The sequence below is a fragment of the Cololabis saira genome, chromosome 9, assembly GCF_033807715.1.
Source record: "Cololabis saira isolate AMF1-May2022 chromosome 9, fColSai1.1, whole genome shotgun sequence".
NCBI classification, from domain to species: domain Eukaryota; kingdom Metazoa; phylum Chordata; class Actinopteri; order Beloniformes; family Belonidae; genus Cololabis; species Cololabis saira.
In genome coordinates, this window is record NC_084595.1 from 32,461,535 (window position 1) to 32,489,515 (window position 27,981).

The 27,981-nt window shown below is 40.0% G+C and overlaps 1 protein-coding gene across 5 annotated transcripts; it reads right to left on the reverse strand.

Moving 5' to 3' along the window:
• Positions 1-795: 795 nt before the first annotated feature.
• Positions 796-27,981, reverse strand: LOC133450566 (transducin-like enhancer protein 1). 5 transcript variants are annotated; one of them, XM_061729290.1, is made up of 20 exons: positions 27,340-27,981; positions 26,230-26,330; positions 25,489-25,552; positions 24,224-24,268; positions 19,016-19,078; positions 18,812-18,886; positions 13,614-13,830; positions 12,343-12,359; positions 8,390-8,503; positions 8,224-8,277; positions 7,816-7,965; positions 7,570-7,708; positions 7,041-7,240; positions 5,981-6,057; positions 5,548-5,797; positions 4,987-5,234; positions 3,603-3,750; positions 3,257-3,407; positions 2,784-2,860; positions 796-2,658 (listed from the first exon to the last, which is right to left on the reverse strand). In XM_061729290.1, the coding sequence occupies exons 1-20, from the start codon at positions 27,361-27,363 to the stop codon at positions 2,551-2,553; spliced, it is 2,322 nt and encodes a 773-aa protein (XP_061585274.1). In that variant the 5' UTR covers positions 27,364-27,981; the 3' UTR covers positions 796-2,550. The 5 variants fall into 5 exon arrangements, with proteins under 5 accessions (XP_061585274.1, XP_061585273.1, XP_061585272.1 ...); XM_061729289.1 differs by having other exon boundaries at positions 13,614-13,833; XM_061729288.1 differs by having other exon boundaries at positions 18,782-18,886.

A 27,981-nucleotide genomic window follows, 5' to 3' on the forward strand; every position in this document is an offset into this window, starting at 1 on the left:
ATCTTTTTTCCCCAATTGTTCTATCATTTATATCAATGTTCTACCTGAGATCCAGCATGCTGCATTTATCCAATATTAAGACATAAGAACAAACTGATTTTTTTTGTATGCCCAAACATGTAAAAGTGGTTATTTAAAAATATGTATTTGCTAAAATATATCAGGATGTTATTTGCAAGTGAGGTGTGCAGTCGTACAGAATCCATCTTTACTGAAGGTTTTTAAATGTCACTTTCACCGTGATCGCAATCTTGCATTGTGACAAAAATCGCCTCCGACTGGTTTTTACTCATGTTACAGAGCCTTTATCACCAAAGTACGGAGCAGTTATGCAACTTTTAACTGTTAAAATTGTCTACAGGCAAGGTTCAGGATCATACCACCACAGCATGTAGGTTTTAAAGATAAAAACAATTAAATAAAGGAAACAAGTGTGATGAGGAAAAAAAATGTAATAATATAAAAGCACTGGTGTTGCTTGAATAGAATACAAGGAAAATATATATTATTCTTAAGTTCATGTTCCCTCATCAATATAGTCACTGCACCACATTGTAAATGACTACTAGACTACTAAGTCTAAGTAAATAAGTTATTTTGTCACCTGTTGGTAATCGAGCCGTTCAGAACTCCATGATGTACTTTTAGTGGGAGAGAATATGAATCTGAAACATATCCACAAATCTAAAGTTGAAACAGTTTGAAATGTCTGTTCTCTAAACTCTGTCTGCACCAAATGGATCAAAACATTTTCTTGTGTTGTGCAAAACCAAAAAGACTCCAGTTACAAAAAAAAACAAACAAAAATCACATTTATTATCTAGATACTTCAATTTAAGTGTGTTGCCTTAAGACATTATGTAGTTCTCCTGATTAAATGTAAAAGACGTACAAAACCTTTATTTCTAAAGCATGCCTTGCAAGGAAAAAAAGATATATACATTTTTACAGACAAAGAAAAAAATAGATTTAAAAAACAAACAAGGTCATGTAATTAGACAAATCAAATAAGCTTTAAAAAAAAAAGATTGCTGAATCTCAAGGACTCCTCTCCAAACTTAAGTATGACTGCATCTTTTCCGCACACCTCCAAAACCCTTAATAATTTAACCTTATAGTCTTACAATGTTTTATTTTAAGTGGAAACAATATGACAGTGTTTTGCTTCAAGGCGTTTCAGCTACTGTCCCAGTCCAAGGGTACCAGTTAAGACGAGTGACAATATGTGGCGAAAACCATGTTATTTGTTCAATGTTTGTGGCAGAAGTGGGGATTTTCTTTCCCTCTACTCTTTCACCAGCATTTCCAAGATATACAAGAACATTAAATCGCATGTCTAGATAACTGTGGTTTGTTCCAGTTGTTCCAAATATAAATAAGCATTAATGTAACAAGACGTCAAGTGTTTCACAGCCTGATGGAGGCAGAGTGGGGATGACTTTGTAACAGTGCAGACCTGCTGATTCTGTTCTGCTTAAGTATTTCGTTTAAGGGCTGTGAAATCCAATCACAGTATGTATGCTTATGTCACTGCCCCCGTCCCCTCCGGATGTTCAAATACAGTTTCATCCAGCTGATATTCTGGATATGTCCTAATTTATCTCATCTACTGTCTGAAAATGTGAGTATAGAAAAAAATCTATTGAAACACTTACATCACAGTGCGTTTTTTTCCCCAAATAAACCAAGTTGAGCCTTTTTTAAGAACACTTAAAAACACTGTTTTGAACCTTATATGTCTTGTTAAGCTAATAACTCTCAACGTCACAGTATTTAATACACTTTTCCATCTCTTAATTAAGCATGAAAGGGAAAGCACAAAGTTCAACTTACCCTGGAAGTTTACAACAGCGTAGCATGAGACATGCCAGCATCGCTTTCAGCATCTTCAAACGTTCCATTGGGCATTCGAAGTACTTAAGTACATCATGTAAGTGGACAGCTACCACTACAGTGCAGTTAGTAAGAAAAAGACTTACTGTTAAGACAGAAAGGGTACTTTTCAAACAGTGTAGGAGTATCAGAACAACAACTTGAGGAGGTAAGTTCAAAGAGTCCATGTTGTGAGATTAACAGGTTTTAAGTGTCTAAAGAAAATATAAAAATCTCCACATTCTGTTCGTTCGTGTCCATGGTTTTCTTTCCCTTGGTCACTTCTTTACATATTTACCATTTGATTCCAATAGCTTGCTCTGGTGTTTCTGGTTGCATCACCAGATATAGTGTATTTCAATGTTGCAGTTCATGCCTCTATCAAAAGTCTGGATCCAGTCACAAAGAGTCTTGTAGTAACTGAAGCCCGGCTAGTCCACGGCAGAAGGCAACCGACTTCAGCATCCACGCATAAACATCCAACTGGTCCAATTAATCCCCAGCTCATATTTCATCATGTTTGCAGGCACAATGTCTCGTGTCTTTTCTTTATAGCAGATGGAAAAAAAAGTGCCAGTCAGGTCGTTCTTGTCTGATTTCTGGTTCCACATGAAAAAAAAAAATCAAAAAATATATATATATTTAAAAAAAAAAAAAGTGGGAAAGAGGAAATGTTTCTCAGTAGATGACTTCATAAACTGTGGCCTTCTTGTCCCCTGAACCGGTAACGATGTACTTATCATCCACAGATATGTCACAGCTTAGCACCGAGGACGATTCTTTAGACTGAGGAAGAAAAAAGAAGCGGGAAAGATAATTGAAGTTAATTACAGACTAACTAATTAAACCTAGAGGAATTGCTAGTTATAGAGACAGTTTACGTGTATTATTCAAGTGTCTATTATCCAAACCTGGAATATGCTGGCTCCGTAGGGTGTTCTCCATGCATTCAGTAAGTTGTCTTTGCCTGTACTCACAAACCACTTGCCTGCATGGAGAAACAGACAAATATAATCATAAGAAATCTCAGGGGGAAAAAGAAAAAAAGTAAATTACACATTCCTATTCCTACAAAATATGATTGACATTGGGGGGGCAACATTCTGTAAAATTAAACAAACAGTAAAACAGCATTTAAGTTAAACCACTCTGAGGTGGTTTCTTGACCAAACCACAACATCAAAACAGCCTTAAAACATTTTCCAAGCAAAGGATAACTTGCTGCTTGCCAACACGTGCCCCCCCCTTCTCTTTTCTGGTTACCTCGACACCAACCAAATTTCTAAATGTGTGTTTTGAAACAAGTAATGGGCGAGAGTTATCTGTCGGAAATTAATGAAGGGAGCACTAAATAAGCTTGTTATTGAAAGCGGAAGTTGCTTACCGCAGTAGGCAAACTGTAGGGAAAGTACACAGCTCTCGTGCAGGTGTAGCTGGTATTTGTCGGGCTTTGTGACATGAAGGACCTCAACGTTGCTGCTCTCCATTCCAACAGCAAGCCATTCTCCTGTTGGACAGTAACCAAGAGAGAAGATCTGCACAGAGGAGAGAGGAAACATTACCTGAACAGCAATAGCAGTGAATGTCTGACCAGTTGTTTAACTTAGTTTCAAAGAGGATTAAATCTACTCTGTTTTGAGACTGACATCATGATATCCTGCACTCACTGAAAGACGTCTTAAGTTTTAGGTGATTTTCAAATGTAATGATATAACTATAAGAGTGTATACCTGTGACGTAAAGTCGTGCTGCTGCAGCTGCCTTCCTTCCCTCAGATCCCAGGAGCGGACGGTGTTATCCAGGCCTCCGGTCCACAGCTTGGTGCCATCATTGGAGATGTCAATACAGCTGGCTCCATCCGTGTGGCCCTGGAACTGCCTGAAGGGACATGTGCAACTTCTCAGTCAAATCAAGGAGGAGGTAATCAAACAAAAATAGAGATATTCCTTTTTTTTTTTTTTCTTTCCAATACCGATTCTGATACCTGGGCTTTGGGCCCTTGGTGCACCCAAGCATTATTTAATTGCTGAATTAAACTCCAAGTACAGCCACAAAAATGTGAAATAAACAAGGCATTTATATTTTGGTATCGGCGTGCTAGATGTCTATTGTTAATCTGACCGTCTGCACTTTTAGCTGATATGAAACATGATCAGTCAGACTCAGTGCTTGGAGAGAGCAGAGCTGTATTTCCAATCTGAGAAACTGTTCCGCTGCCTCAGATGTTCAATTACGCGGTGAAATCCAACATTTTCACCGATTGTCAGGAGCTGATCATCCAATACAATGAACTGTACAGTTTCTGGCCTTCTCTGAGGAATTTCTGAAAACCTAACTCCAGAGTTTATTGCTGTGGTACATCCATCTCTCGCCTCAACCTGAGGGGTGCTCCATTCTTTTCAGCAACATTTGTACCACCTCTGGAAACCGCAGCATGTCACAGCATGTCACAGTTTTCCTGGTGGGATTTTCCCAGCTAAAATAACCCCATATTGCCAACGTAATACTAGATAGCTCAGTCCAACAACACGCACGCTGCTGCTTCTCCACCTGGTGACTCAAAACAGGAAGTTGCAAAGCAGTATTGTGTAACTTCTTGTACTGGCTCTTAGAGCAACAGATAAGAAATTTGATTCTGCTCATAAAAATTGCATAGTATCAGATGGCACATGAAGATAAATACCCACCCAATACCATTATTTCCAGTGACATCAGCAAGTATTTCTGTTACTGGTATTACAACAACTGTACTGAGTTTGCATAGGGAGTTAGTTAGGATCACATGTTACGTTTAAAGGAAACTGCACTTTTGTGTAAATGTAGTCACTTCTGTAGTATCAATGCAAAATATCCTTGTTTTGATGTTATAATTTGTGAATATACCGTACATTGTTAAATCAGTCAGAACATTGACCACAGATAAAACAATATAAACATTTGAAATAAACCCATGCTGTTGTCTACAGGACGTTAGAAAAGGTAGTGACTGTTGTTACCGTGAATTATTAATTTTTATCTTAAATGCATTGAAAACACCTGTATAGAATGACAAAGTAAACATGCTTCCAGTGTTGCTTTTCATAGTAAAATAAAAATGCATCTCTGATCTCTTACCTAACAAGTGTCTGGTTGTGTAAATCCCAGACTGCAATGTTTCCATCACTGCAGCAAGAGAAACAGACCTTGGAGTCCGGACTGATGGCCAGAGCGTAGCATGCTGGTGCTGATGACGTTAATTCTGCTTTAATCCTGGGAGTGGGTGTGGCCAAATCCCAGATGGACAACGTACTCGCCTCACCACCTACGATAAGCGTCCTGCCATCAGGAAGGAGACGGCAGGAGCGAATGTAGTTGTCTCGATTCTGATATGATGGATTAAAAAAAAAGGTTGTTTTTACAATTGCGTTTTCAGTAAATACATGTTATAATTAAAATTAATGTTTTACCAATACCCAAACAAATTATATAGCAATTAATTTAGTATATCATTTCTATTATTAATTATCATTTTACATGATAAAGAGCAAACAAGTAATCTTTCGGATTTCCACAGTCATGCTCTACAGTTGTAAAAGTTCTGGTTAAAAACAGTTTTGAATCAATTAAACACAGACCTCTCTGACTGGAGTGAGATTTTATATAATGTGACCATCCCACAAAGCCCACGTCACTCACCAGACAATCAAGCTGGGACACAGGGCTCTTGTTTCCCGGGTGACTAATGTCCCAGACCTTGACACAACCCTTTCCTCCTGTGTAAACGTGTCGGGTGGGATTACTGATGGTGACGGCACACACCACCTCTCCATGGTTCAGTGTGTTGATCTGACGGGCATGTCGAGGGATTCCCGGGCCCACTAAAGCATCTGGGGGGAACGGGACTGGCTGCATCTGTCCGTCGGCCGCAACATGAAAGGAGTAGGCCCTGATGACACAAAGAGAAAGGAGAAGAGATCAAGTGTGAAAAAGAAGAAGGGCAGAAAATACCGAATTTAGTGAGAGGAAAAAGAAAGAGGAAGAAAGCAGAGGCAGAAATAAGGACAAGTAACTTTATTGGAAAGTTGTTGTTTTTTTTATTTATTTAGATACAAAAGAACCACAAACTTACGGTTTGCCACCGGGGATTCCCGTGAGACTAGGAGGCATTCCAGGAACTCGCATATGAGGGTGAGGATCAAAACCAACCTTCAAGAAACAACATATATTTGATGAGCACAGTGCAAACACGTGTCTATGGGAATTGGCAAAATGCATACAGGTTAATATTAACTCTTGGAACAGAACTAAAGTGCTCACAAGAACAAAGCAAACAGACATTCGCCATCTGAATTCAAACGATAAGTGTAAGAGACTGTAAACATGCAGGCAGAACTGTCAGTGCATGTGCTGCCCACCTCCCCACCCTGGTCCAACACACACATCAATGCAGCTGGTAAGTACACAACCTGAGTCGCTATCAAGTGTTGCCCAGACACAGCTGTAGATCTACTAAATCTATTTAAACAGTGTAATGAACCCTATGCAAATACAGCCAAGAGTGATGAGGTGATTGAACAAAACTGTCACCAACATATCCACTGCATGAGCAGGCTGGAGAAAAGACAGCTGTACAATTAAGTTACACTATTTTATGTTAAATACCCACACTATTTAACTACGGGACATTGAATTAAAGTTAATATAAGCATCGTTTAAACATTGAAATAACACTCTACATGTAAATTGATTGCAGTAAAAACAAATCAAATGCGAGTAAAATGGATATAAAGTGAATTAAACAGTTATTGAGTTATCAAATGTCTAACTTAACTCAATAATTCTGTTTAGTAAAGATGTACAAAGTGATTTCAATCTGTCTTTCTAAAAAAAAACATCAATCGTAGTTCTTCGGGAGAGTGAGGATTTTAAGCTAAAAAAAAAGAAAACAAGACAAACATTGTTTAAGGAAAATAAACAATGAAGCAATGTTTTCAACAAAAAAAGAGAGAAAGAAAGTAAAGGGCAAAACAGAAAGAACTTTTCTGGAGAGTTTTTTTTTCTTAATCTAAATACACAAAAAAACACACAAAAGAAGAAGTATAACAAGAAGCTAAACTTTCCAAATGTACTGTCCCGTTCACTCACATTCACTTCAGCAAAAAGCACAACAAACCTAATTTTCCACTCACCATGGGTGAACGGCCGTATGCAGCCACAGCGGCTGCAGCTGCAGCACTCATCTGAGGTGACATGTTATGCAGTCCAGCAGCATAGGCTGCAGCACCAGCTGCACCTGCTAGCTCCCCATTCATCCCTACTGCATGGGGCAACATACCAAATGCACCAGGATATGGGCCTGGTACAGCCAAAGGTGTTCGCAAACCTGCAGCTGAAGAAAATTGAATCAAAATTCTCTTTAGTCACAATGCAAACAACTGCAAATTACAGAAGCAAAACTGTGACTCTCCATGCATGAGGTTTATTCAAAATGAAGGTTAGCCAAGAAACAGTGACTAGAACATTAAAAAAAAAAATAAAAAAATCTACTGGAGTAAGGTAAAAGTGATAAGCAATTTATAAAAAAGGTATTTGACTCTTGATAGTTCAAACCTATTCAGAAAAAGTAATTTAACTTATTCCTATGTTTAAAATATAAACATTTTAAAACTACAAATATTTTAATATAAATCCATAGACAAATGTTTATACTGTACTTACTAGGTGGATGTGGTATATCCATGGATGAAGGCTTTGATAGATTTGGTCGAATGCCAGGTGTTGAGCTTGGACCAGGGGTAGAGTCACCTCTAGGTGTGGGTGTGCTTGACTTTAGTCCAGGGGTACCAGCCTTATCCCGCTGACACACAGAGACACAATATGTTAATTACTACATATTCATCCATATATTCATCCATTCTCCAGGTTGACCAAACGAAATGAAATGAAACAAATGACTCCATCTACCATTGCCATCTCTTTGGACTTGAGAGAGGAGGAACTGGCCGATGAGGCAGTAGATGCTGGACTACTGGGATCTTTCTTGAGAAGGCGTCCTTTATCCAAGCCATTTTCTCTAGGGGAGGGAAGAGGTGTGCCTCGAGGTGAGGTGGGGTCCTAGTGGGTAAACAAGGAATTAGTTAAATACTTGAGAACAAAACTGCAGCACAAAAGTGATGGGGTAATTTTTGTGATTTTTAGAGAATATTGACCATTGTGAACATGGTGCAAATATTTTAAAAAAGGAACTCGTTTTAAAGTAATTTTAATTAAAGCATTATTCCTACAGCAAAAAAAACTAATTTGATCCCAATTAAATTGTTCTTTCATTACACAACTTATTACACATTAGAAAAATATAAAAAGTATACCGACCTCATTTGAGACATCCACTACTAAATTGTCATCACTTTTCTCTCCATCGCTGTCCTAACAGAGAAATCGGATAGATAGTCAATTAAAAACAAAGAAGAAGTGCATTGATACATTTGAAGTCTTTACAGAAAAAAGATAAAACGCTGAAACTAGAAAAATGTCTTACATAGTGGACAGAGTCCTTATCGTCCACCTTGCGTTTCTTTGTGTCATTTGGAAAATCTGGACCATTGCGTCTCTTATCTGAGTTTCTAAGACTTTCCGGCAGCATTGAGTTACTCTGCAGAGAGAAGTACAGAAGAGGAGCAGAAGAGCAGATCCCAGTGGAATCAGGAGGAAGGAGATTACAAACAAAAGGTAGGTAGTGCAGAAAGAAAAATGAAAAGGAGAGTATGAAGGACAGAGGGGGAGAAAAAAAAAAGATTTGAGGACATGAGTCAATTTTGTCAGCTAAGGTTGTATTCTGCTGCATGAGCTCACTAAACCGCTAGATCCATCTTTGACTAATTGCAAGAGCTTTCAGTCATGTGTAAAGCAGGTTAGAAAAACAGACACTTGCTCGCAAATAGGTTAACCGTTCACAGAAGCATGAATTAAGCAGCACTAACAATTTAACAGCAACCTCTTTTCTCACTTGACCAAAGCCCATCACAGCCAAACACAAACACATGCCTCTGAAGTTGATGATTACATTAAGTGGCTCTCAAACTCTATCAGTGCTCCCTCTCCTGGCTCCGACAGGCTGCACTGGTTGCAGTATGTGTGTGTGTCAGTGTGTGTGCACAGAGTGTAATTGACCATGAAAGCCGGTGTGTGATCAAGTGTGTAACAGACTATGAGTGTGTATTACTCGCATAACAGTGTAGTGTCCCTGTGTCCCAAGACTACACACGCACACACAGACAGACACAACCATCTCCCCCTGGCCTCCTGACCAACGGATCCTATTGTTAATGGATTAAAGCTTCATGTTGAGTCCATTATATTCTCAGCCTGTCAATGAAATGTGCATCCAACATACACAAACACATGCGCATGCACACATCTAGCGAGAGAGTGAGCGACCACTTTGAAGGAGAAAGGGTAAATGAAGGAGGAAAAGCTAAGAAAGATGGGAAGGAGGGGGTGGGAAAGGAGTGGAAAAGGAGGAGATGAGAGAGGACAGAGAAGAGGGCGGGTGTGAGAGTGGAGGAAAAGAAAGGGTGACAAGAGACAAGAGAGGGAAAGAAGCATGGGGAGGGGATCTGTGTGCTGCCAAAGGCCTCTTCCTTCACCCCCACCGACCCACCCCCCCTCTTTATTGAAAGATTTTAGTGAGCCGAGCACAGAAGCACTGACCCGCAAAGCATAAGCAATACCCCCACCTCCGTCTCTCCCCTCTGTTCGCTTTTAGCATGGTGTCTCTTGCTCACACACACAAGCTCAGTGTCACATGACTGCTGCTCCCTCACTCCTACCCTTTCCCAAGCCCTCCCCTCTCAGTTGTGGTGATATTAAACACAATGAGAGTCTTTAAGCACGGGATAAGGGGCGGTGGGAGGAGGGGGTAATCTGCTCACTGAGGTGTTAAATAGGCACAACAATGCAGGCTAGGTTGGCAAAGTGTGTGTGTGTGTGTGTGTGTGTGTGTGTGTGTGTGTGTGTGTGTGTGTGTGTGTGTGTGTGTACTTGACCATGCTAAAAGGCTCATTTGGAGAAGAAAAGAAACCCAACAGTTCGGAGCAGATCTAGGGCAGAACTAAACAGGCAGGCCAAACCTCCACTCAAGAAATCCCCAAACACACATAAATACGACATACTCTGAAACCAACAATCAAAAACATACAACCTCAGGAAGAAAGCTATTTGAGTGTCAAACGGTGTTTAAAAACTACAAAAGGGTTTTAATTCATAATGGCATTGTGATATGAATTTTATTGATTCCTATGGGGAATTGGGTCACTGGAGCAGCAAATAAATGGGTAATAAAAGCAAAAGCATTTAAATGAAGAAAGAAAAAAAAAAGACCTGTCGCCAAAAATAGTGAAGTCTGAACATGTTATGGGTTTCAAATCTTCTGAGACGGTTTTGAATTCAATACAATTTATTAATCCCTGAAGCAAAATTATACTGCTGCAGTTAAATATTATTCAGGCTGACAGTGTTATAAAGGGCCAATCCCAATACACCCCCTACTTCTACCACTAGCCCTCCCTCACTACCACTACCCCTAAAAATCAAGCCACAAATTGTAATCTTGTAATCTTCCCAGGGCCCAGTCCCAATACACCCACTACCACTACTTTTCAGCACTACCCCTACATTTTTCTTGCTAAGTCACTGCGTGGTCACGTTCGGGTACGTAAGCGACTGCGTAGTTACGTTTGCACAAACGTCACACCATATCAGGAAGCCCAGAGCTAGAAGCTGTTTTAATTTCCGCTGTAGCGCTGTTAATATGCCACTTTATTAAGTTTTAATATTTTTCCAGGCGTAAAAGTAACCGTTAAGATCCCCAACCTGGGCTCAGTTTATCCAAATAACGGCTGTTAAGAAATTTGATCCGATGTTTTCGGGATGAGAACAGCCTGCCGGCTCGGGAGCTGATTTATGGTTCCGCGTTAAATCGACGCAGAGCTTACGGCGTGCATCGCCGCGTAACCTACGCCGTAGGCTCGCGTTGGTGTGACGCGGAACCATAAATCAGAATTAATTCTGGCGTGATCTTCGCAACAACGGGAAAACGAGTTATTATGTACATCCACAGTGAATATTATGAAAGTAAAATGTATATTTCTCGCTAGAAATGTAATCAAAACGCATTTTTATGCAGAAACTAACTCAAAACATTGATTTTATTCACTAAAAAATAAGAAATGTCCGCCATGTTTTTTTTTTTTTAATTCATTCTGCAAATGATGACGTAAAGCATTCTGGGAAATTTTTCTGGCCCTAGGTCAGCTAGTGTGCATCTAAAACCCTCGCTCTGTAGGGCTAGATTGATACTCACTAGCCCTCGTTTTCCCCACTACCCCTACTTGCAAAGAGGAATTGGGACACCACTACCCTCACGGGAACGCGCAAAATTTAGGGGTAGGGCTGAAAAGTAGGGGTAGTGGGTGTATTGGGACTGGGCCAAAGTCTCTATAAAGAATTAGAATATATTTGTGTGCAGTAATGATCTCTACTTGTCTGTATTGCACCAAACCTGAAAAAGTCTGACATAAGACAAACTGTTGTTTAATGACTCAGTATGTTTACATGCACTCACACAAAGTCGAATTGTTGCCTTAATCCGACTGATAGGTTTTTTTTAGCCATGTATACACCTTAGCCAGGTCGTATTTGAACCGAACTGAAGCTCTTGAGATCGAGCTTTTAGTGCCAGATAATGCGTCTTAATTCGAGTTATTCCAGTGTATACATGCTGGAATAACTCGAACTAGGACCCATTATCTGGCACTAAAAGCTCAACAACTAACACAATATTTAGCTCCAAATAAATTGCATTTAAAGCACATGAACAAACATAAAGCTTAGTGAGCTAGTGACTGCCCCGTGTCTCCTCCTTCCGAAAAGCCAGAATATCAACACAGTAGGAGAAGACGACGAACAACAAAAAAGAAGAACGCAGACGCAAAAGTGTGTGTGCCCACCTAGCATCGCGGAGTTGAACGCACCTCACTCAATAATCAATTGTCTTCTTGTGCATGTTTACTTGGATTTCTCTGAAACTCCAGTTTAATCCTTAGGCTAGATTGTTGGCAATAGCTTGATTTAGATTTGTACATAACCGCACTGACTGTGTTGTTTAGAGGGTATGCAGGGTTGACCATCATATTTTGCAGCATTCTTCTTTACACAATTAGCTGCAGATGTTACAGAGAAGTTCCCAGAAAAGAATCATTCTTTATGTTTGTTCAATTTCATGTGCTTTAAATGCAATTTATTTGGAGCTAAATATTTTGTTAGTTGTTGAGTTTAGCAAACCACAGAAGCCATCAATGGAGCAAAGACAGTTACATGCTACAGTTAATAAAGTAAAATTTGCCAAAACCAGCCGATCCCCTAGAGACAAACTAAAAAATAAAGTGAGTTGTTAGAACAGAAAGCATTGCTGCAGAAAGAGGAAGTACTTACTGTGCCAGGCTCTCGCTCTGTTGCCATTGGAAAAAAATATACGTGTGGTCGAGGTCACAGGGTAGGATGTTCAGCAGAGCAGAAAAAAAAAGAAAAAAAAGGAGAATTCACTGAATGTGACTTTATTAATAACAATTTGAGGTTCAAGACTAAGCATATTCAGCCAAAGCCAAAACTATTTATGACACTATTAGCAAAATTAAACATCACAAAAACACAGCTAGGGTCAAAATTCTTAGTTCAAAAGACTATGGAATAATTCCTTAAACTAATGACCAATTACTGCATTATTTATAAAAACTGTAAAAATATCCTCAATCTTAATAGTCCTTTCTGAATCACTTAAGTATAAAATATGTATTTTTCCTAGGTTTTCCTTATAGAAAATGCAGTGAAAATTAAGATGGGGAAAAGTGTTAGCCCTCTAATCTTTCCTTCAAAACAAACAGCACTCAAAGCTTATCTGAGCAATTCATCAGCATGTGAACATTAATTAAAGAACTTTGAGAGGAACTCCTCTTAAATTCTTATTACCGGTATGTTATATTTTAATGCCAAGAGAGTTCCAGGATATTTGCTTTGCTTTTTAAGAGAGAAGGCTACATTGCCATTTTCAAGGACTTCTTTGCATTTCAGAAAAATAGTAAGAGACGCCAAAAAAAGAGAACCCTGGATGTCTGCAAACAATGACTGTTGCTGAACTGGCTTCTTCAGGACAATGTTTCTCTGAAGATCAGCATGGCGACTCTTCATTGCAGTGGACTCCAAGGTCATCTTTCAATGTGAACTCCATTCCTCACACGGTCACAGATCAATGACAGACTGAAGTTTGCATGTGAACATCTGACCATTTGGAAATCTGCCCATTTGGTCTGATGAGGCCAAACTTGAGGTATTTGGGCGCATGGATGCTGCTTTTGTTTGGTGAAGGTGGAAAGAAAGCTTTGGCCCAAAGAAAGACAGTTCACACAATGAACTGTTGTGAACTTATAGGTTTATGCTGATCTTCTTGAGAATACTGTTAAGAAATCTACACTGCTAGGTCTCCCAACAAGACAATGCAAAATGTATATCTAAATACATACTAAACTTTTGAAGGACACAAAAATTAGAGCCCTACACTGGGAGATAGTTATTTGTTACAAATTTTTATTTTATTTGTAAATTATCAAAGTTGTACACCATTATCATTTTATTTACAAACTAATCGTCTTTTCGCCTTCCCCAAACCTCCAAGTGGTGGTTCTGTGCTGGAGCATATATCCACTGACCTCTCAGGTGGTCAGGGCCAGCAGGGTGCGAGTCTGCTCCAGACAGGTGAGGTTTTTTATCACCACCATCTTTTCCTGCCAGATGAGGAGGGACAGAACCAAGTGCTCCCGACAGTGCCAGAAGACCAGCTGAACCACCGAGCTGAGAAGGGTGAAGGCCAGCGGGGTGAGGGGTTAGGGGCACGGGGGCACCACCGTGGTTATGAGATAGATGCTGCTGCTGTTGAAGAACCACAAAAACAGAAAGAGGTGATTAGTTCAGAGAGAGAAAGAGAAAATAATGTACTGGGATGCTGTAAAAATAGATGGCAATTATTAGGTTTAAGATGGAGAGAAGACAACCAATGCCTGAAATATGTACGGTAATGTACAAGAAGCAGTTCTGCATCAATACTGAGCCTTTTACAATCCTATTTTAATTGAGGATTACCTTTGTATATAAATAACTGCAATTTGCAATTTAATTGTCTTCTATCTACTCATTTCATGCCAGCTTTTAAGTAAGCTAATACCAAAATGTATAGGTACTGAACAGGGCAATAACATTTACATTTCCCGTTTGTTATAGGGGTTTTGTAAACACAAAAAAAGTAAAGGAAAGTAAAGGAACCATGATATAAAGAGTTCATTTTGGAGATATTCAAAGACAGATATCAGTTATTCAAATATCACAACTGAAATTATCCCAATGATACTCTTTAAAATACTGTGTCAAATAAAACTGGTTACGTACGTGAGATGATTGGAAGATGAGTAAAACATTAGTGGCACAGAACTACTGCAGTGGAAGCAAAAAATACCACCAGTCAAACATTAAATAGTGGGAAAGGATGTGGAAATTAAATTTGAATTGGTTTTATTTAAGTAACTGAGAAGATAAACTAAAAGGAATTGTAACAATTTTCCAAAATGACTGGAGTGAGCTTTAGTAACAGCAATGTCTTCATAATTGTGCCAGACCTAACACCTACAAGACAGAGACAGCTAACTTAATTATTTGTATTTGTGATTCGTCTGTAAAGGAATCAAATTCATTTTTTTACCATTAAGTTATCTGTGTACACAAGCAGACCAACACTCACAATGCTGACTTGACCTCAACCTGTAAATACATCTTGGTGAGTTTTGTGTGGGTGTGGGTTACAATCATGGAAAAGCCTAAACAGATTAGATACAAGGTTATCTGGATATTGCCAAAAATGTTCAACTTTAGATACAATAAATGTGCAAAACAAAACCAACTGACACCAAAAACTTAAAAGTGCGTGCTCATGAAACATAGCCACCAATTGATGAAGATCAATAGCACTTTGTAACCTAACCAACGTAGACTTCTGGCTCCATTTAAATCTTCAGCAGAAGGGACAGTTTCTTTAGTGTGGGTGGTTTACACCAACTCAACAAGCTGCTGCTCTGTCCAAGAGGGTGAACACATCCTCTCCCCCTACAAACTGCGCCCCATGCACACAACCTCCTCCCTCTGAGGTCAAACACTGAACAATACTGACAGCTGGGAGCACAGCCCAAAGCCTGAGGATGTGGAGGGAGGAGAGGAGGGGGAAGGGGAGGAAAAGGAAGAATGATGGAGAAGGGGCAGGAGTGGGGACAGTCGAGAGCCCCAGCTGCTGTTGGCACTGTCAGGTCTTACTAGGGAGTGAAGCAGCTGAGGAGAGAGGAAAGGCGAGAAGGAAAGAAGAGGGTCAGATAGAGAGAGGGAGGGCAAGTCTGGCTGGCAGCCCTGCTCTCTCTTTCACACCAAATCAGGCGCTCGTCTGAGCGTGAAATGCCTTTGTGTTCCAAAACATCATTATTGCCTCCTCAGACAGCAGCCGCGGGAATCCAAGCTCACTGATTCGCCGCGAGGAGGGGAGGAGGAGGAAGGGAGAGAAGAGGAGAAGGGGGGCACAGGAGGCAACTCAGCAGGGGTGGAAGGAGTGCTGAAGGTCAAACCGACTTTTATCTCACCTAATTGACTAACCCCATACCCCCACCTTCTTTTTTCCTCTATTTCCATCCTCCTGTTTTCTATGTCTAACTCTGATGATTGAAAGCAAATAACAAAATTGTCTTTTAGCCTCAACGCCCACGCTTGCTTGACACAGACATTTCAAAGTTGGCTCACATACATTGCCAAACAATCATACACAAACCTCACCAACCCATCTTACCTCTGCCTGTATATATGAGGATGACAGAAATGCACTCTCTGCTACCCAAACACACAAAAAGACAAATGCAAAAAAAAAAAAAACTCTCTCTCCCTTGCAGACACACAAACGGAACCCCTGATGGGGAAACTGAAGGATAAATATTGGTGGAGGCAAGAGGAGACCAGTTTGTCATAGAATGTTAGTGTGTGTGTGTGTGTGTGTGTGTGTGTGTAGAAGTAGGGGCAACATGCTTCATTACACTCATTTAACTCACAAACGGGGTGAATGACAGGCTGGCGTGGGAGACTAGAGAAGATGGGAAGAGGGGGAGTGTAAGGGGAACGGTGTGACCGCCCACCCCCCACCTTCCCCTTTTGCAAACACCAAAGTTCTGCAATTAAGACTGAAACAGCAACTGCCAAATCCACCTCTCACCCCATCACACACAAACAGAGACCCCCATCAGTCCACACCAACTAACAATCCCACACACATCTGACCAGACTACCCTCTGATCCCACTGCCCACTCTTTGCTTAACTACCAGAACAACCCCCACCCCCCATGCACACACACACACACACACACACACACACACACACACACACACACACACTGAATTCAAACTTGTAGCTCTGGCAAGTCAAGATCCTGGCTGAGTAAGTGTAGTTCTCAGTCCACCCAAAAAGTCCTTTCTACAGAAAATACTTTTATCTCCTCATCATCTTTGGCTGACAACCATCTTTTCAATAAACATGGGAAAAACTTATATATCCAAGTCATTTCTTGAATTCTCCACTCATTGTGACAAGGACAACATTGAGCAATTCACCTATTTTAATTTCAAAACTCATAATAAGAAGAAAAAAAGAAAAACACTATTCTAATACTCGCGTTAACCTTTCAGGTTTTCACCAAATGTTCCAGTCATGACTCTACAATCTAAAAGTGTTTGCCAGTAGCCTTGGGTGTAATTCAGTAATTACCGTAACAACATCCTTTATTTTCAGCCGCATTCCTAAACTATGAAGTCAAATTAAGTTTTTTTGTGCAGGAGTATGAATTATAGAACAAGTACAACAGGCAATTCTCACATCTCATGGTTGAGATCAGTTAAGAGTTTGTGTAAGAGTGTGTGTGGGGGGGGGGGCTGTCTCAAAGAATTACCTTGAGCCAGCATTTGTGTCTTTCTGTGAGTCTTGTGAAATGTATTCATGAGGATGAAACAATTTTTTTTTACTCTTAGACCGACATGTGCTGGCATCCTGTTGTGAGGTTTCAGAAAGGTGGAACTTTTATATTGTATACTACTCTCAAATACCTTTTACTGACCAACTTCAACCAGATTCTAGTCTTAGCTCAGAGCTTGTTCAAAATTATTTAAAAAAATATTTAAAAGAAAAACACCAAAAAAACTGCTATACTTTTCCATATACACGGAACCAGATTATTACATCTCTTTGAATTCACTTTCATCACAATTTGTTTTGATTACACTATTGTGAATCCAAAACAGTAGAGTCTCAATCTACCAGACAACCAGTCCAATCTTTAATTGGACTGGTTGATACTTTTGGTGCACTGTCAAATTAGTTTTACACTTTTGTCAACAAATGTTGGTAGTGCAACAAGAGCCAACTGTACTAACTGCAAAACTGCAATAAACACAAAGCACTGCTGCTTGATCTTTATATCCATTTTTGTAAATTATTTTTTGTTACTTTCAGCTTGACAAACTCAACTCGGACATAATTTAACAATGTTGGTGGTAACAAATTACACCCTAAGGTTGGTGGTAACAAATTACACCCCAAGGCCCTGGCATAACCGGTTCCTTGTATCTAGTCCAACAGGGTTTTAAGGCCAAAGTAACACCAGTTTTCCTGGCTCTGAAACTATATATTGTCTTCTACTGCCTTTTGAAACACAAAGGAATGGTTCTAAATTAGGCCACGTTTACACGTAGCCGGGTATTTACAAAAACGGATATTTTCCCCTCTACGTTTTCAAAAAAATCCTCGTTTACACGGACCCGCATGAAAACGCTCTTAACGTCATGCAAGCCAATCAGAATCCTGGAAAAACATCAACAAATGACACGTGTGTAACTTCCAGTTAAGGGCTGATTTATGGTTCCGCGTTACATTAACGCAGAGCCTACGGCGTAAGGTACGCGGCGACGCGCACGTACCTTGCGCGTCGCCGCGTACCCTACGCCGTCGATTTAACGCGGAACCATAATTCAGGCTTCATGCTGCTGGCTGACGCGTTCACAGGCTTGAATGAGCAGGAGGCTGGACGGGGGGGGGGAGTTACTTTTAAGTGTGACTTTAGAATATTAAACAGGTAAAATACAAGAAAATATTGACGGTGGCCAAACTAATTGTAAACACAGGTCGCACACATGACGCTGGTGAGTTTCTGGTGCATAATGTGACGTTCTGAAGCTTAAATCTCCGTTTTCCTCCGTTTTCCTCCGTTTAGACGCAAACGGGAAAACAGAGTTTTTGAAAATCTCCACTTTGGCCGGAGTTTTCAGAAATGATCGTTTTTGGTGACTTTGACCTCCGTTTCCGTGTAAACGAACGGCCAAAACGCATGAAAACGCCTCCGTTTTTGTAAATACCCGGCTACGTGTAAACGGGGCCTTAGGCACTGGCTCTGAACCCGCTTCAAAACTGCTTCATTAACGGACTTATCAATATCAAAGGATAGCAGAGCCCTGGGTAGCTCAGCTAACTCACCGGCTCCCCTGTCCATTTAGGCTGAAGGTTCCTGTCAAATCCCAATATTTCTGCCTACCCTTGAATAAAGTCCACAAGTTATGGTGGACTCATTCAAATAGCATTACTATTATACAAAAACTCAAAGAATAAATGCCCCTATTTCACCTGCTTCCTGGTGCGCAGACACACATTAAAAACACAATATTGGCAGATTAAAGTAACATTTATTTTTATGGATTAAACACATTCACTGAAAGTCACTGTACGTAAATAGAAATTAGAAGAATACACACTGTAGGAGGAAGCCCTGGCAGTCCACGTACCCCGATGACAGCATTAAGCTCTGCCATGGTCACCTGTTTAGCTCGCTCCACAGCTTGAACTACCTGCTGCTGATGCTGTGAAATATGTAGATGTACAGAATAATGTTAAACACAGAAGGTCAAATGTATTAATAAAGCTTGAAAAACAACCTTGGTATATAAATGGCAAACAAATCTGTAACTCTAAGTCAAACACATACTTACCTCCTGTGAGAGGAAAGGAATGACTTGTGCACAGATGGTGTTTAGTCTCTTGGCAATCTCAGTCTGACAAAGGGAGAGACACAAAGATAGAAAGAGACTCAACTGTTTACAACATAATTGCTTTCACTTAGAAAAAAAAAGACAGCTGTTCAGTTACAACAATAAATTAATACAAGTACACACATGCCCTCATTAAGACATTGGAAACTGCTGTCTACTCAAGAACAAACACCTACCTACATAGAAATCATAATCGTCTCTCGAAGCACACATTCTGTTTGGGACCATTTTCAGCACTAAAACACACAAATAATACCTAGATTTTCTTATCCACCTATGCTTATGATCTCAGTTGGTCTTGCCTGTTATATTTCTTTTGCTCTCCTTCTGTCGTCTGTGTTCTTGTCCCTCTTCCCTTCAGCACTTCAACATAATCTAATCAGCTATTAACTTAGTTTGGTCTTGCCCAGTATCCATGCCAACACATCTACTTGCCCCCAAACCCCCAGATGTGGCTACAATTGGCCGAAACCAGATACCCCCACAGTGGCATCAAATCGGATAAGGGGATTCATATTACACATCATCCAATCAAATAGTGGGTGACGAGGGAATTGGAGGAGCCATGAAATGTAGTAATGGCTCTAGAGACACACAAGTCCTAACCTACATAAATAGAAACGGATGCATACACTGAAAGTGAACAATGCAAAGGGTTAGCTATTGTAGTTATACGAGTTTAAAAAAAAATATTGGAAAATTTAATTGATACTAAAAGATATTTTATATTGGATATCCTTTCTGTCGCAACCCTGCAAGTACAGAGACAGCAAGGAAACCTCACACAACGGGGAACTTGTAAGATAACTACCGGTATACTAACCACTGGGCTGCCAAAGTGGCGCAAATAAGATGTGATGGTGGAAAACAACCAACTGTATATCACGGCAATGACATACAGCTTTTTTTTTTTTTGTTTAATTTAAACAAATGTTAAGAAATTGAGCACTGCAGTTTCTTAACTTCCTAAATTATTTTAACATTAGGGACATCCCAATCAAATTCATTTGGTTTTGAGTCCCAATCCGATACTGTGCAATTTAAGAAAAAAAGGAAAAAAAAAGTTTTTTGATTTCCAAACAACAAAATCTACTGTAGCATTACATTCTCTGTTCAGTTTGAGATATTTCAAAATTTCAGACATTTCTGAAATGCAAAGCGCTTCAGGTTTATGCCACGTTTATGTCAGTCAGTGTTGCCAACTTCCCAGTAAAGAAAGTATCAATTGGCCTTACATTTTGTATACATGTATATGATATAGAAAAGAAGAATTAAGTAATGGGAGAGAAATAGGGAGTTCAAAAAAAACCCACTCTAAATATGTTTAGAAATTCAAATAAACTTTCTTTTTTTGATTGTTTTTCCAGGTTACAATTCTAACCCTCCATCTTAATAATTATAATCTTTTATTACTCAATGTTGTTGGGCCAGGGCAAGATCAGCCACCTTTGGATTCACGATGTGGGATGTTTTTGCGGTGTGAAGCCAGAGAGGTGAACATCTCCTGCTGTGGTGGGGGAGAGGCCTACGGCAGCGCGGGCTGCTCGCTGAGAAGTTTAAAAATAAAAAAAAAAAATCGATGATTTCCCCCAAATCCCAATCATTTGATTTCCAAATGATTGGGATTTGGGGGAAATCATCCCCCAATTTCAGATCATGGGATTTGATCAGGACATCACTAGTTAAGACAGAATACCAATTGGTGCATTATAGCGTAAGATGATTGGAAATGCAAGTATCTGATCGTAGGGTTGTGCTACAGTAATCTGACACCAATTACCGCCCCAAACTTCATGGAGATGGTATAATCAGTATTTTGAACATCAGTATCTAGTAGGTTATGAGATATTCCAGTCTTGAACTCACGCCTCTAACCCCTGCATGATTATATGGTTTTAATAGGTCAATAATTTCCTGAAAAGTTGCAGACGGGATTTGCTCTTTAGCTGAAAACATACTTGCTCTCATTAGAAAGCTCAAACACACCAACACCTGGCAGATCCCCAAAATGCCAACCCTGCTATAGTTCAGCCAATTAGGCTGAATGAGCTTAAACAAGTACTAGTGTATTCTTAATGAGTCTTGAACTAAACAAGTATCTCCTTAAGCCTTGACAGGACTTGGGTCATAACTGAAAGTAAAACCCAGAAGAAAAATCCCAGATGGCACTACCCTGAAGAATAAAAGAAAAATATAAATAAAAGTAACCCACGACAGAAGTTATTATAAAGGTTGTGAGATGTATATCTAATGTATCAAAGCTGTGATACCCGATAGTCCCAATAGCAAGAAGGATTAAGATAGCAATCAGAGCTTTTACAATTTTCTGACATTAATCATCATCAACAAGAGAGGGATTTAAAAAATTCTGAAGTGGAGTAGAGTTTGTTAAGGTATGTTCTGTAATAAATACCAATTATTAACTTTCTGTTAACTAATAGCCAAGCCTAATGTAAAGAGTGTGTTTTGCTTTAAAACTGTGAATTTATACTGAGGATGGTATCAATAAGGGTATTGGATAAGTATTGGCACTGATACCCTTTTCTATGAAATCTTACCACCACCCATTAATACATATAGCCTCCACATACACACAGCAGCACAAGAGGAACAAGAGGAAAAAACAAAAGGGTAAGTTTAGTTGGAAAAAGAAATGCTGCCTTAAGTGTGGTGGGTCGATGTATTAATCTAATACAAGTATCAGAGTCTCCAGCTAGACCTTATTAATCTAATGCCAGTGACATCCGAGGCCCTACTTAGATCAGACATTTCTCTCAGAGATTTGAAGCTGCATCTTTCTTTGTTGTGTAATCTTCCTTTTCTCAACCAAGAGTAGCAGCAGTCCAGCCCACCTTTTCTAAGTGCACAAATCTCCCTGCTCTTGGGAGACTATTAATAGGACTGTATGATATTGTTTTAGTCCTCCAAAGTCCTTCGCTGAAATTCGGTCTTTATCCAAAGTGAAAATGAAAAAGGAATCGAAAGTAATTCCAAGCCGACAGAGCGCTTCTGTTTATTACAACTCTGTGCATCATAGCACATGATACGTCAACTATATGTGACATGTTAAAACTGTGTAGTTGTGTCTTGTTTCTGTTGTGTGTATTTCCAACCGTTTTTAATGAATTATGTAACTGTGTCCAGCACTATTGCCCAAGATTTATCTCATTTCATCTATTATCATTTTAGAAGCTCAAAATGTTCATTTCCGCTTCTGGGTATACATGGCAGCATGTCAGATGCATGTCATGAAAAGTTTTTAAAGGAAATTTACATGCCATTTTAGATTTCCTCTTTATGGACAGCCAACTTTGAAACATACAACAAACTACTCGGTTGACCTTTCTGTGCAGATTTACTGTATCATTTTAAAGTCTGGACTCGCGCCCATTTAAAAGGGTGAGTTAACTTGCATGTGAATCTCATCCTTCCATTAACTTATTAAAACCATCATCCTGGTCAGCTCAAGAGTTTCTGACATTTGTTCTTCAATTAGTCTTGTTCCAACAAAGTTATGCCATGAGAGCTTTAAATAAAGATCCATTTCAGGCAGTCCACAGTATACCAGAACTTCCGTTTACAGAACCCTGTTGTAAGCCATTAATTAGCTTTGTATAAAGGCTAACTGATTAGGCTGTCTGAGAATAGTCTTACCAGGTAATATCAGGTGATCTTACCGAACCTGACGAACCCCACAAACACTCAAAATTGAAATACCTAAGTGAGGCTTCAAATTGTGAGGTATAGACATTGCAAGTAAAATTTAAAATAATAATATTACAGATCTTATGTGCTCTTTCGAAAAACTCCTAAAACACGACAAATGAGAAATCCTGTGGCACATGGGTTTACATGATGACGCTGAGACAAGGACAGACAAAAGTTGAGGATACAGAGAAAAAGTTGCCATACACGCACATACAATGTCTTAAAAGGAACAGGCTTCCCATTACACATATAATTGGACCATTATGGCCACACTACACAAACCCCCCCGTACGCACATCCCCAGCAGGAGGTAGGTTGTTAATCCGTATCCCCCGTACCCCCTGCCCACAGAAGCTTGTTGCTCTGACAACTGCAGCCCCAAGCTAATGACCTCCCTTGGAGCTATAGTGTGTGTGTATGTTTATGTATGTGTGGACAATAGGAAAAGATGCATCTCCCTCTCAATGAAAGAAGAACAGCTTCACACAGACATACAATAAAAGGAGGAGCTAAGTTAAAAAAAAAAGGAGGGGGGGCTGGGTAAAAAAACGAAAGAAGAGATCCCATAACTATTATTGAGGAGGCCAGACAGAAAGGGGTTAAAAACTCTGGGGCATGAAAGGAAGAGAAGGACAAGAGGGAAAAAAAAAACCCTAAAAAGGCAGAGAAGCATCTCCACTTCTCAGTGAAGTAGCCAAGCCAATCCACCTCTAATTTCCTCTGGCCTGACTGGTCGATAGGTGTGGTAATTACAAGTAAACGCTCTGATCCTTGAAATACTCCCCTGGGGAAATGTGTGTATCATAGTGCGAGTTTCCCTCCTCAACAATGTGTTCACATACTTTAAAAAAAAAATCCCTTCATAACAAAAAAGTTTAGTTTTCTGTATTTGTGTAAATATTACTGTGAGAACCACATAAAAAAAAAAAATCCCCAATTTAATTTGTATATTTTATTTATGACTAAAGAAAAGTACCGTTTCCAGTTTGCATATCTGCATACATTATGCTATGCTGTATTCCATATTTGCTTTAACCTCCCAGCTTCTAAAAAGGGGAGCTACACTATCTTTTCTGTCGACCTCAAGTTGATCAATTCCTCTGCCTTCCCCAGCCCTGCCCCTCTAACGTAATAAACCAGGCCGCTCCTCTAGACAGCACCAATCAATCTACAGAGCCATTCATTCTGCCTCTGGGCTCAGCCGGCTGGCCCTAACTGGGGAAATGGAGACAGAGCCCCATCAATCACAAATAAACACACATCCACACACGCATACAGTAAAACATATATACACACAAACGAATGAACACAGGACACGTCAACAGGCACACACACCAAATACATCAAAATGAGCCATGAGGAAGCAAGAGAGAAAGAGGAAGAGACACAAACAAGAAGATGTAGAGGCGAGGAAGGGGGCAGACGGATAAGCAGCCATACCTGTTTGTGCATTTCAATGTTGAGGCCATACGACATCTCATAGTACTAAGAAGAACAGAAAGACCATTAGTAAACATCCTGAACAACTAAAAACAAAAAGCACGATAAACAAAATGAATGTGTGTAACTTTGGAGATGAGATTATCATACTAGATCTTTTCTGGAGTATCCACACCATATCAATGTCATATTACGCAAATTAAATACTTTTTATCTGAGTACGAGTATCATCATAGAGCCAAAATAGAGAAACAGTTTTCATGCAGCCTGCGTCATTTGAGTTTGTGTCAAACTAAAAACCTCAGATGCACAAACCAAAAAGTTGAAAGCACGCAATATAACTTTCATGTTGTGAACATATATTACGTCCACCTGTGATAAATGTATAGGTAGTCTCAGTGGTGGTTCAAGAGATAACAGCGGTCATTCCTCAATCGTAAGGACAGTGATTATAACCCAACATTCCTTTGATGTGCTCTTCAATGTGTCAATATGACATAAACAGTGTTGGACATGTAGCATAAGAAGTGAGGTATTAATATATATTTTTAATGGGTGAATGTGGCTTGGACAGTAAACCACTTGGAGTCATCAACAATACTTGAAAAGCAATCTGCGGACGAGTGAACCCTGGCATACTATGTGAAGCCTATGTTCATCTCAGAAATGCTTAATTTGTAAATCTGTGGTTGCTCTGAAGCGAAAAAGCCCAACACAAACTAAAAACAATATTTGAGCAAACAAAATGACATTACAGATAAATCAGCAAACGAGAGTTAAAAAAAAAAAAAAAAATCAATGTGTACCATGAGATGTTGTTTTGTATATACTTGGTGAAATATTGTCCCACTTTGCTTTTGAAATGCTTTATTTAAAAAAAATGCTGTTGTGTCTTATGAAAAGCTCTTGTTTTCTATCATGGTGGTGTACTTTGCAAAAGGTTGCTGTATTTTACACAACATGAAGCCAACACTAAGCTGGGATGCAGTCTGTAATCAAACTCCCCATATTTACTGGCTCACTGAGAAAAACTGAAAACCTTTGAAAAATCTAAATAAAATGACTTTTATGTTGTTGTTGAAGAAAACAACTACAGGTAGCCACATATTGAGCTTATGCACTCCTCTGACTTTGGAAAGATTAAAGTTCACATTCACACCTGGTAAAAGCACAACATGATCTTCCTCAAGGACATTTCAGCAGCCTTACTGCAGTGTGTCATGTGAAACGGTGCAGGGCCAGTGAATTGAGTGCATGGATCTTACCATGACATAGTGTCTCTGCATCTCTGTTTTTTCACTGGCCAGCTTCTCACACTCCATCTTAAGACTGCAAAACAGAACAATACAATATTTACTTTGAGAGAACCTAAGGAAAATAATAAAGTTTGGCAAGTTTCCCCTTGTTCGCCCCAAATTCATCTATGTTTTACCTAAACACAGTCTACAATATCCCTCTCCATTTGATTACCATTTCATGCAGTCACATACGCCAATACAAACGTTGATTCTTGCCAACGATAACCAGTGTGCAATAGATGTATATGGTTTAATTTAACTGAGCTCTTTTTAACTGAACACGAATTAGAAATCTGTTGTCAGCAGCTTTCACCTGTTGTGGCCAACATCCCTGGGAAACTCACATGAATACAAGTACACAATACTATCACAAAGGGAAAAAAGCAGTATCAGGCTAGTACACAACTATGCACAGAACAGGGGTAATAAGGGGTGATTTATGAAACCCTGAGCCCACATGCCATCCTCTGACTCTCACCCATCACTAAGACTCAGACCTACCGCAGTGTTAAGTGAAACGCTGATGCCTGCTGCCTGTGTGTGCTTTTATGTTTATGGATGTGAACCTAATCCAGGTTTACGGGTTAGTCGGAGGCCACGGTTGGGGTTTTGTTCATAATGTTATAGGGGGAGACTGTGGTTAGACTGAGGTTTAGTGTGAGATGACAATGGGGAAGTTCTGCCTTGTGTGCATTCTGTGTCGTCCACCTGTGGTACTGAGCCTGGAGAAACTGGAACTCCTCCTTGATGCGGTCCAGTGATTCTGGGATGGTGAATTTGAAGGGCTGGCCTGGAGCTTGATGGGGTGTCTAACATGCAAAAAACACACAAACACCAGATTATGAGTATTATGGTTCCTCATATGCTGGCTCCACTTTGCATCTGACCGTGTTGTGGTAATAGGGCTGGGCAATATATCGAATATACTCGATGTATCGCGGCTTCTACTCTGTGCAATGTACAAAATGACTATATCGTGAATATTCAAGTATACATTGTCATGCGTTTGCTTTTAGTCGCGGGCATTAAATTACAGGCTTTTCTCACTCTCTCGTCTCGTATCTCCTTCTCAGAGACATAAAACAAGCGCACCTACTTACATACATCAGTCACGTGCGTTTGACTAAGTTGTGATTTCCCCCTTTTTGCATGAAAGTTTAAAATTAGCATATATTAATGCAGTATTAACAAGAATCATCATACTGGTGTGATTGTATGCATCAAAGTGTTAATTGAAGGCTAAGGCAAAATATCTAGATATATATCGTGTATCGTGACATGGCCTAAAAATATCGAGATATTAATAAAAGGCCATATCGCCCAGCCCTATGTGTTAATGCCAATAACTTTTAATAATTTATTTTTTTTATTTTTTATTTATTTGCACAGTGATAACACAATAATTCTTTTTTATCATACAAGGACAAATAATTTGTGCAGGAGAGGAAAAGAAGCCCGAAGGGCTTATAAAAAAATCCTCCCCTCAATACAAAATCACCAAAACAAAACAGTCAATAGCAAAAAATAATACAAATATAATAATCAATCAACAAACAATATCATCAACCCCACTCTTGCTTCAGCTGGAAGAAAAATAAACTAAGGAGGAAGGTAGCATAAGGGAATAGTTGTTGTTGGGTTTTTTTTTGGGGGGGGTTACTACAATTCAGCTTTAAGGCTGATTTATAGTTCCGCGTTACACCGACGCAGAACCTACACCGTACCCTACGGCGTAGGCTCTGCGTCGGTTTAACGCAGGACCATAATTGAGGCTAAAGAGGTTCCAGGTAGAAACATGCCGGAGGGGAAGTTACTTACCGGGTGTCGCCCTTGGGGAAACATCGTTACCTCCGGGGGGGAAACAACAGTGTCCTCCTTAAAAAACCCGCTAACAAGGAATCAAATAATAAAGCACAATAAGTTGATGCGAGCCTCCCGATTACGGAGACGAAGCCATCCGTGTTTTTCTCAATGAAAGGACCGGCGGTCCTCGGCAGCGAGCAGGAGCCGCTGCTCGGTCCGGGGTGAGGCGCTCCTGCCCGGGTCACGGTGGTCTCTCCCGCCGCAGATCACCCGGAACAGCCCGGCCAGCCCTTCATCAGCCGGGGGGGGAACCAGGTGAGAGCAGCACTCTCCGCTCACTCTAATGTTTCTCTTGTTTGCACTTCAATGTATTCCGAGCACAAAACACACAAACCAGGGGAAAAGACAATCCTCGCAGCCCGGCGGTCCCCGCTCCGCATCAGCAGCAAACCAGTTAATTGCAGTGAAGAGTTCCCACTTGACTCGACGCGGTCGCTAGTTGCCAGTTAAACAGTCAATTACAACAAACGAGGAGGGAAAATCAAGTTGTGTTCGCGTCAAAAATAGATTATACGAAAAAAAAGAGGGAATATATCGTTGGTTTTGATAACAAAAACTCCCAGAGCGGCGAAACAACCCTCGGCTGCCCAGCTCTGC